We start from the raw sequence: 11396 nt of genomic DNA, 5'->3' as shown, positions 1-11396 counted from the left end.
ATTTACCTCTGCATCCTAACTCAAGCTACTATCAAATGTGCATTTCTAAGAGACAAGTGATATTATTATTAATATTATCAGGCAACCCAAATCTGTTTCTTGATTTGAAACAATATCCCTCATTAGAACATGCAGAAACGAAGATTTTTTTTTTTCTATTGGGATTTATTTTAAGGAAAATTAATGGTCTGGTTTCTACAACTTTCACTTTGGAGCAAAAATCTGGCTTTAAACTTGAAAGAAATAAAGATTTGACATTTATCGTGATAATTATCGATATCAACTGATATGAAAAAAATTATCGCGATAATTTTTTTGGCCATATCGCCCAGCCCTAGTCTGAATGATGAATGGTTTCTTTTCAGGTTGTTGGTTACGGAGTAGAAGAGAACGACCCTCCTAGTGAGGAACATCCGGCCGCTGGAAAAGAAGAGGAAGAGGGTAGTAAGATGTCATTGTATGGGGAGGTTTCCAAACTCACCTTCCTTCCTGCTTCCACTTTACTGGCCTCAGTCACTACCATCACAGACACCCAGGCCTTCACTTCCACCCTCAATCTCTACCCTTACCACAAAATTCTCAAATAAACAAAAGCATGGACTCACTCTGCCAGCTGGCACACAGGCACGCACCCCCTACCTCCATCTTCCATCCTTTCTTCTTGTCTACTTGAGCAAGGATGAGCAGGGGCCGGCGGTCTCCCAATGCTCCCGTTCTTTTGAAACGAGCTTCAGCCATGTGTGCGTTCATATAATGAGCCCTGCTGTTAAAATGGCATTGCTGTGAATGTTGTGTGTGCGTGTGTGCGTGCATGAATGGGGCTCAGTTTGGGGGTCCTGCTGACAGACGCAGATCACAAGGTCTCATTATATATCCCTCCTTGGCTGTAGTGGAGCTTTAGAACATAAACATGACTTCAAACTACTCAGAATTGTGTGTATTTTATTAATAGGTCTGCAGTGTTAAGTTTGTACTAATACATTTATAAAGTTGTGACACTGTGCTGAAAAGTATGAAATATATTTGAATGAAGTGCAGTAAGAGAGATTGCTGGACTGCTTTTTATGTAGCCAGTTGATGATGCCTGATACTGAGGATGTGTAATGGTGCTTCAGAGGTGGGCATTTGAGCATGCAAGACCAAAATGATGATGCTTCTATTACTGCTATAGCATCATTCTGCATTTGGCACAACCTCAACTTGTAAACTGAGCAATTGCTAATATCACTGCTTAAATTCAGAATGTGCAAATATATATTTATTAAAAGTACCGTGAAGCTACTAGCTCGATTTTACCTGAGTGTTGAATGTTAGTTTGCTGTCTGTATCAAAGGATAAACAATAAAAACATCATGTAGGCTGCCATGGAATAACGGAAAGAAACGTTCATTGCTGAAAAGTATGAAATATATTTGAATGAAGTGCAGTAAGAGAGATTGCTGGACTGCTTTTTATGTAGCCAGTTGATGATGCCTGATACTGAGGATGTGTAATGGTGCTTCAGAGGTGGGCATTTGAGCATGCAAGACCAAAATGATGATGCTTCTATTACTGCTATACCATCATTCTGCATTTGGCACAACCTCAACTTGTAAACTGAGCAATTGCTAATATCACTGCTTAAATTCAGAATGTGCAAATATATATTTATTAAAAGTACCGTGAAGCTACTAACTCGATTTTACCTGAGTGTTGAATGTTAGTTTGCTGTCTGTATCAAAGGATAAACAATAAAAACATCATGTAGGCGGCCATGGAATAACGGAAAGAAACGTTCATATGGATGCATCATTGGATCATTGTTTTAATAGAGTCCGTATCGAAATGAACGTTTTATCAGTAACGGCTGGCCATGTGACAGCGTGTCATTAAAGACGCATTTATTTATTTATTTTTTAATTAAGGAAAATTTATAAGAGAACATTCCAAATATGTGCACATGATATTATAAAATGTATCATATATAAAAGCCAGTGGGGGTGGACAGGGCTCTACCACTGCACTAACACAATTCTGTAGAAAACACGTAAATAAAAATCACACTCTACACTTCTGTTAATTGAATATCCTGTTTTATCTGATTACAGAAGTAAAATGTGTTGCAAATAATGTTTCATGTTGACTGTCGAAAATGTGCCATTTACAGTAGTATAGCAATATATTATAATGTGAACTGTATATGGATGTGATTTATACTGTATGTGATGTCATTTTAAAAAGCGTGCCCTCAACTCTCCAAAGGTGACCTTAGATTCAGCTGAAAATACGTGGAGAATTGTCAAAGTGCCAACACTTACCAGGCACCACATGGAGTTGGCATTGTGTTCTCCTTGTCCAGGCAGGTGGCACATAGCAGCACAGCAAGATAGTTGATCTCTTTGTGCTCCAGAATAGCTCTTCTTCTCTCACCACCCCGCCTTTCGTTGTTCTGATGTCCTGAAGCGCTCTGTAAAGGTGCGGTACACTGGCTAAAGTTTCATCAGTCTGCTGAAAGTGGCACAGTTTTAGAGGGATCACATTCTAAATATTTAGACTGTCTTGGCATACACTGCCTGCCTTTTGTAGTTACCTTAGATGATTCGTCACTACGCTGTCACTTCCTCTCACTCCTGCAGGGTGTCTTAATTGACAAGCTGCTTGAGTGGGAGGAGGTGTAGCTTAAGACAGAAAACGGTTGGATAATATTAATAAATAAGGCAGATATATGGGAAAAGACCTTCCCGCTGTACAGGGAGTTCTCTCAGTTTTACTAATGGAGCTGTGAGTCTCGCTACTCTTACGGATCATGTTATATATAAGAAGGACATGAATTATGTGCCTCCCGGCAGCAAAGCACAGGGAATGAAACAGGGCTTCTGTAAGGCAGGTTAATTGGGTCTGGCCTTTTGATACTGAGATAATGGCGTCTAATGCTAGATTCAGACAGCCTAATTTAATTCATTTAAGAATTCATAGTTGTAATTATAACTTTTTTTTATTTTGTGGAACCACACTATTATGAATTTAAAAAGATGAACATTATCATCAGTGCTGGGGAATAACTGATTTCATGTAATGTGGATTAGGTAATCAGATTCCAAAAATGTAGTACTCGTAATTAGATTACATTTTAAAATGATCGTAATCAGATTACAGTTACTTTTTATGGATTACATGTTAAAATTCTACTGTGTGTCATATCATTTAGCTTTGAATATTCACAATATAGAATGGACATGTAAATTAATTTGCAATCCATGCTTCTGAATCTGGGGACAATAGCACCTCTCAGTCAATTATACCAAGTTAATATTTCAATAATTTAACAACACATTTGCATGTTCACAGTTCTCTGATGTCGGTTAATGGTCAATGACATGCAGGTGAACAAATAAAATAATGTAGAATGCAGAATAATGTAGTTTTTGAGTTTATTCATTTTCATTTTACATTTTTATTATTTAAATCAATATTATCTTTTCATCAACTCATAAATCCTCTGCAGTTCCTTCATTTACTCTAATGCATTTCATGATAACAAAGAATGGAATTTCTTAAGGCTTTTTATAACTAATCCCATTTAAATCTATAAATAAGTCAGGTCAAAAGTAATCTAACAGTAACCAAAATAAGAATACAATTCCTAAAATTAGTAATCTAGATTACATTACTGAATACAATTTTCATTGTGCAAAACAGATATGTAAGTAATCTACACAGCACTGATTATCATTCATATAAAAAAGCACCATAAACTATACAAACGTCTACAAAAGATGATAAACAAATTATTTTTTTTGTATACTTCACGTGTTGTAAGAATCTTGTTCAAGACCTTGACCTGCTTATCGAGGTGGCATTTTAATGAAATCATTTCTTTGCGTCTAAAGACAAGTGTAATGGCAGTCAGGAAGGAGGGAATGGCATTCCCGTGTCGTGTGCAATATTTAATTAGAAAGATGTCAAATAACAAGCAAGGCAGCTTTGCACTAAAGCACTTTACCTACATTACATGCATTGACACAGATGAGTTGAGAAGGCTTTTAATCTCCTTCATTCAGCATTATTACAGATCCCCTGTGCTGGTACTATTCTAATTTATGCAACAAACCCCTGCCAGCCCTCATAATCAAATCTGTCAATGATGTGGAACCTTGAGAAAGGATTTGCATATGGGCATGCTTGTGTCTTCATTTACATCAAACTTCATTAATCTTCCCTCATACTGGAACGTTTGTACACACAAGGTATTTTAATTAGTTTTGCATGTTGCTAAAAACTAATTGAGAAATTGGAATATTTAAAGGGAAAGTTCACTAAAAAAAAATTCGGAATTTTCATTTTTTGGGTGAACTATGCTCTTAGTTAGTTGAATATTAAATTTAAGTGTTCATTTGGTCCAGTCATGCAATATGACATATGCAATATAGAATCAGTAGACCAGCATGGTCTGTTTTAAATAAGTGGTTTGGAAAAGTACATTTTAGTGTTTAGTGTATTTATATTATAAATTTGTGTACTGTTTGTTTATTGTAATTGTAATTTATAAAAGCCCTCCTAGGGACAAATGTTGCAAATTAGCTTCGGCTACAAGCACTATGGTACATGCATGGGATGATTGTTTTTACATTTTCATCTATGTTTATTGTATCTGTCCCTAACAAATAAAACATTAAATACAATTTTGAAGATCTATCTGCCAGTTTCTTGCAACAACACTGATACATGAAAAAGCCTGTTAAAGTCTACTTCTTAATATATCATTTATATAAAGTGGTTAATTTGGCTTGGATATAGTGTTGTTTTATTTGTTATTATAGTTATTTGGGGATAGATAGATAGATAGATAGATAGAAAATGAGCATATTATTTAAAAAGAAAAGGCTATATTCTTCATTAGCCAGCCACCAATCAAATGTTTTGCAGCCTATTTTACTTTTATGTAACCAACAGATTCTTTTAAATTATTATTTTATTCATATTTCCTAATTACCTGACTATTATAAACTCACCAAGCACGTTTCTAAGTGATAAAGCCAAGTGTCATGTTCTTTCTACAGTATATTCTCTGGACGGTGGTCATGTTAAACATGACGCACGCTCGTAGGACGACGCTTTGCTCTAGTTTAACGTCTGTAAAGGTGTGGGTTCATTTACTGACCCTTTCCGCGCGTGCAGCATCATCTCCTCACAGGCTGTTGCATGCTCTTGAGGGACCGTCGGCGCTCTTCACAGCCTGCACACTACATACCGGTCTCTGATTCGCAATCTGGGTAATGCCACTCATTCATTTGCGAGCTCGGATGTGCTATATTGTCTCTCACAGCATACACGCGGCTGTTCGCAGGGATACTACGGAATTACAGCCGCAACAAATGATGATGTGACGGCCATCCATTCAGATAATAAAAGCCCGCTGTGCAGTGGACGCTGCATTTCTGCTAACGAAGCAAAGCCTCAGACGAGCCTTTCCCAGATGAACAGATACAGTAGTGTTCACTACTGACAAGCATCAGTCATTTGGAAAAAAAACCTGCACACTGCATTACAAACATTCTGGGAGGAGGACAAACAGGTTTTAAGGTAACTGAGATGTCCTTCCATATGAGTAGACATGCACTTGTGCTGAATTGGTTTGATTTGGATTTTGCAGTGTAATGTAAGTGTTGAAGTGCCTATTCAGTCTGTAAATGTGTCAGGTTATGGATCTTGGTACATGCTCTTTTTCTGCATGAATTTAAAAAAAAATTCTTACACACATATAGTAGTAAGCAAGCATGCAACAGCCATGAAAGTGGGATCACTATACAGAACCACTGGACACAATACATTTGTGACCCTGGACCACAAAACCAGTCTTAAGTCGCTGGGGTATATTTTTAACAATAGCCAAAAAAAAAAACATTGTATGGGTCAAAATTATCGATTTTTCTTTTATGCCAAAAATCATTAGGATATTAAATAAAGATCATGTTCCATGAAGATATTTTGTAGATTTCCTACCGTAAATATATCAAAACTTAATTTTTGATTAGTAACATGCATTGCTAAGAACTTCATTTGGACAACTTTAAAGGCGATTTTCTCAGTATTTAGATTTTTTTGCACCCTCAGATTCCAGATTTTCAAATAGTTGTATCTCGGCCAAATATTGTCCTATCATAACAAACCATACATCAATGGAAAGCTTGTTTATTCAGCTTTCAGAAGATGTATAAATCTCAATTTTAAAAAAATGACTCTTATGACTGGTTTTGTGGTTCAGGGTCACATTTATGAAGGTGGAAGTATTATAAAATATGGTGATTCTGGCACACTATGGCCACCATTTCCAAATATATTTTTGTATTTTCTAATATGTTTTTTGTTTGTTTGTTAGTTTGTTGCTAGGGTTGCAAAAAGGTGGAAAATGTCCAGTAAATTTCGGAAACATTCCAGAAATTTTGGAAACTTTCCAGGATGTTTTTGGAATCTTCCAGGGATTTTTGGAAAGTTTCCGGAAATTTTCCACCCCTTTGCAACCCTATTTATTGCATTATAGTTCAATGTGTATAGATAGATAGATAGATAGATAGATAGATATTTTTTTATTTATATAAAAAAAAATTATATAAAGCAGTTAAAGGGGTCATATGATGCGATTTCAATTTTTCCTTTCTCTTTGGAGTGTTACAAGCTCTCGGTGCATAAAGAAGATCTGTAAAGTTGCAAAGACTAAAGTCTCAAATCCAAAGAGATATTCTTTATAAAAGTTAAGAGTCAGCCACACCTACCTAAAACAGCTCGTTCTAATTCGGCCAATCACAACGCACCGGATAGCTGGCCAGTCAGAGCACACCTCGCTTTTTCAGATCGATGAGCTTTGTAAAAATCGACGCGTTTCAGAAAGGCGGGGCATAGAGGAGAGACAATAATGTACAGTATGTGGAAAATAATGTGTTTTTTGAACCTTAAACCGCATAAACACATTTCATTACACCAAATACATAAAATAATGTTCTTTTTAGCAGCATCATATGACCCTTTAAATTATTCCGGATTAAGATATTTAGTTTTTAAAATTTCTTTGCAAAAAATTATATTCATATAAAATGGTTAAATGATCCTGGATTAAGGTATTTCAATTTGATTTAATTTAATTTGTTTGTTTATTTATTTATATTTGTTTTCATATACTGTATAATGGCTAATTCAGCCAGATTGATCAAAGAGATGGATGGGTGGATGGATGGATGGATGGATAGATAGATAGATAGATAGATAGATAGATAGATAGATAGATAGATAGATAGATAGATAGATGACATTTTTGTGATGGTTGAGCATGATAGTAGTCATATGTTTCACGCAGAGCTGTAGTTTTTGGCGAAAAAGTCATGTTTTCCACAGGGGGAAAGCATATGTTGTCTGTTTCTAGGAGACATGACACATGCACAGATGCTGTTTTAGTGGAGACATGATTTCTAGGCCAGTGATGCTCTATCTGCCAAGGGGGCCTGGTGTGTTTGGAGCTGCTTTTCAACTGTTTGTTTTGCTGGATTTACATGGCAAGCTCTCCAGCAGTGTGCTCTTGGCAGATGCACTGCTTGAGGGAGCATGTTTGTTTGAGTCAAGCTATGGTAAACCACGCAGTCTGAAGTTTTTAAAGCCTCACTGTGAGTCTCCTTGACAGGAGAGAGCCCATCAAGGGCTTTAAACAATTCTTGTCTGTGGCAAGACATGCAGTTGAAAGCTAAAGGGTGATGACACGTGTACATGGACATGACGAAATACTACTATACTATGGTTAAAAGGGGAAATGGTAGAAGATTGTTAGCCGTTTACTGTAGTATTTAGAGGAATATTTAACCCAAAAATGAAAATTTGCTGAAGATTTACTCACCATCAGGCCATCCATGATGTAGATTAGATTATTTCTTCATTGGAACAGATTGAAAAAAAAATTTTTTAATCTAATTAATAGCTTATGAAGTGGAAAACTGCATGTTTGTTAGAAACAAATCCATCAAGGCATTTTAACTTGAAACTGCCATTTCTGGCCAAAATATGAGTCCATAATAATACTTGCTAGAGTGAAAAGTCAATACTTTAGTGTCCTCTAACATTAAAATCCTCTGATATATTTGTTTAGAACAGTTTGGATTGTTTTCATTTGTAAACGATGCTCATTTCACTCCTGATTCAGACAAGATTACTTTTTCACTGGAGAAAGCATTGTGGATAGAGGACTCATATTGTAGTTGGAAGCAATGGTTTGAAAATGATGATGGATTTGTTTATTACAAACACACAGCTTTTCACAATATGTTAATTGATGGACTGTGGAGTCATGTGAATTACTTGTGGATTATTGTGATGTATTTATCATCCGTTTGGACTCTCATTGTGATGGTACCCATTTAATGCAGAGAATTCATTGGTGAGCAAGTGATGTAATGTTGAATTTCTCCAAATCTGTTCCAATGAAGAAACAAACTACATTTACATTTTGGATGGCCTGAAGGTGAGTTTTTGGGTAAACCATTCCTTTAACAGAACCAGTTAGATGGTTTTTCAATGGCAGAACCTTAAATTTAAACATTTGGCTACATCCTTGTAACCAGTTAGGAACAACTTTGACATTTAAATAATCATTATATTTAAGATATAAATGGATAGGATTGCATTTATATTCTTTGACCAAGAAAAACGAATGATGATATTCCTCTTCTCTCTGTTCATTTTTTAAATCCATGCAACTGCCCCAGATTTCGACATAAATATATTCTCTCACACAGCAGTGATGAGTGCTTTTTGAAGAGAATGGGGTGGAAAATCCTTCCTTCACTACCTGGCTAAATGGCCCGGTGATGGAAAAATATTGTTACAGGAATGATATTTGAATAATTGAAAAAGGACGACTTTAAAATTGCAGGCTTGCCATGATTTCAAGTGCAAAGTTAGAGGCTTCCTCACCGAAATATTCATGCCATTATTTAAGAGTGGATATATCAGCAGAAGGGATTCATTCAAAAATGATCAGAGCTCCTGCCTCTTCATTTCACAGAGCGAGAACTGGCTCTCGCGGTTGTGGAGGAGAGATTCATTTTAATAATGAAGAAGGACATTCACCTTACTATCTCCCCACAGCGTTGTTATAAGTGACATCATAGATCAAGCCGACAAGCTGTGTCAAGAGAAGCCTCTCAACATTGTGATTGCGGCGGTTTCTGTTTGTCGCTGACTTATGTAGCACACATCAAAAACAAATTACAATGTGTTTATGAGTGATCAGAGCACTGAGTCATCTGCTCAGTATTGCTTGAGCTATCAAAAGAGAGAGCTTTAATGCTTACTGCTGAGTTGGACATGTGCATGCTTCATTGCATTGGCATTTGCACTTTATATGACTTGCGCTGTGTAAACAGTGATTTAAAAAGTTCACTTTCTCCTTAATGGACCCATTAGCATGGCACCTAATGTACTGTAGGTTGGTTTGGAGTTTTTGTCTGTGGTCATGACTGAAATGTGGGAACCAGCCAAAAATGCATTTAAATTTTTCGATCCTTTGCTATTTTACTATTTATTTTACATGACTGATTTCTTGTCCTGAAATTGTTGTCTGCTTATATATGATGTCAAGTCAGGACAAATTTATTTGTATAGCACTTTTTGTGATGTTAATGCTTATATCTTAATATCTTTATGGCTTAGTCACATTTACCAGATTTGAGATGGGTGATAATATAGTTTACATTTTACAGTGATACAAGCAACCAGGCTTTTATCTGTAAGCAATTCAAGCAAATATATGTGCATTTTTGACATTAACTATTGATAGAAAAATTCAGCTTCAGCTTCAGCATACAGTATATAATTATTTCTTTTTTCAGTTTGATATAAAACTATTTTTTGCCAATATTAATACAATTTTGTTGCCACAATACTGCTAAATCTACAACTATTTCTTAAAACTATGTCTTGCTATTATTTTTAGCAATTATAATTTCTGAACATGACAAATATTTATGGAATAAAAACAAATATTTCTATATTAAGAAATATATATATAATGTAAAATGTTAACAACATATTCTGTTTATTTTTATTCTTGTTTTATTAAAGTTTTAGTTTAGAGTCTTTAATCTCTTTTAGTCTTTAATCTCTATAGTTAGTCTCTAGTTCAGCATTTGTACACAGGTTGTATCTGTTCCCCTATACCATGAGCCTCTTGTCCATCAGTTAAAAAAAATTTAAAAATCACCCCACAATTTTTGATTGTCTCTCTTTGTGCTTTAAATAAACGCCAGTGAATTAAGTGGGGTAGCGGCAATTGCTGAATAAGAACCCAGTCAGCAGCTGCTTTGTAGCCTGACATCTGAAGCTGTCTCTTGATTTGTCCTTGGGGCGGGATGTGCATGCTGGCCGTTCATAAATCAGGCAACAGAGACCTGCTGGCATACACAGGCCCAGCTGGAGAGAGAGCCTAAAACTAAAGCTATATTATAGGTTTTGAGGTTTCATTTGTATCATGAAAAACTCTAAAATGTTGTGTTTTTTATGTCAAATTTGATTTTAAATTCGATGTCTTGGAAAAGAGAAGTGAAAAATAGAATAAGAATTTGAAGCATAGCTCTATTTCAATCAATTCAGGAGACAAAAGTTGAATAATCCAAATCTTTAGAGTTGATGATGGTGAAATGAGTAAAATGAAGGTGGCCTGGGAACAACAAGCTGAGCAAGCTCTCTCTGGTCATCAGTTTCTCAGTCAACTAGTTACTTGGTCAAATGACATGAGGGTGAGTAAATGATGACAGAATGTTCATTTATTTGACAGATAGAACCAGTTATGGCATGTTAATGAGAGTTGTATCACACAATGATAAATAAGGACTATTATTATTCATCTATTTCCTGTTCTGGTCTAAAAGTCTGAGAACAATCCACAGTTTAAAACAAAAAGAAGAAGAAGAAGAAAGAAAAACACCACAGTGACCTGAGATAAGAAAAATACTTTAATATAAAACCTTTGACTTTCAATTCAATTCTACTTTAGGCTCCCAAAGAGAAACCGAAAATGATCTTTCTAAATCCTTTAAGAAACCAGCCCACTGTAAGAGAATTCTCCACAACGAATAAGGATTATGAGAAAATTTTAGATTTGATTTCTGTCTCTTTTTCTTCTCTTATTAGACCCAGTGGTTTAAGTGTATGTTATAAAGGCTAGAACTCAGGGGCGTAGCCATCATTTCAGAAGTGAGGGGGGCAGAAATGTTATATATAAAAAAAATTTAAAAAATAAAAATATATATATATGTATATGTATATATATATATATATATATAAACATTACAATATAACATTTCTGTAATCTATATAACCTACCAGTCAACAGTTTTTGAACAGTAAGATTTTTAATGTTTTATAAAGAAGTCTAT

At 35.4% G+C, this 11396-nt stretch overlaps 2 protein-coding genes across 2 annotated transcripts in view; both read left to right on the top strand.

Annotated features, from left to right (window-relative positions):
- Positions 1-1372, top strand: part of LOC107706405 (nardilysin-like) — a 14613-nt gene extending 13241 nt beyond the window's left edge. Inside the window, 1 exon segment of the mRNA XM_016510112.1 lies at positions 366-1372. Coding sequence (XP_016365598.1) covers positions 366-587 — 222 coding nt within the window. The 3' untranslated portion in view covers positions 588-1372.
- A 2809-nt stretch (positions 1373-4181) lies between these two features.
- The window catches only part of LOC107706402 (protein FAM163A-like), a 16202-nt gene continuing 8987 nt past the window's right edge, over positions 4182-11396 (top strand). The window contains exons 1-2 of the mRNA XM_016510109.1: positions 4182-4226; positions 5040-5562. The gene's annotated coding sequence lies outside the window, so the exon portion shown is untranslated. The remainder of the gene's footprint in view (positions 4227-5039; positions 5563-11396) is intronic.

The sequence above is a fragment of the Sinocyclocheilus rhinocerous genome, unplaced genomic scaffold (genome assembly GCF_001515625.1).
Source record: "Sinocyclocheilus rhinocerous isolate Xijiao unplaced genomic scaffold, SAMN03320098_v1.1 scaffold444, whole genome shotgun sequence".
Lineage (NCBI taxonomy): Eukaryota > Metazoa > Chordata > Actinopteri > Cypriniformes > Cyprinidae > Sinocyclocheilus > Sinocyclocheilus rhinocerous.
This window is presented reverse-complemented; position numbering and strand designations above follow the sequence as displayed.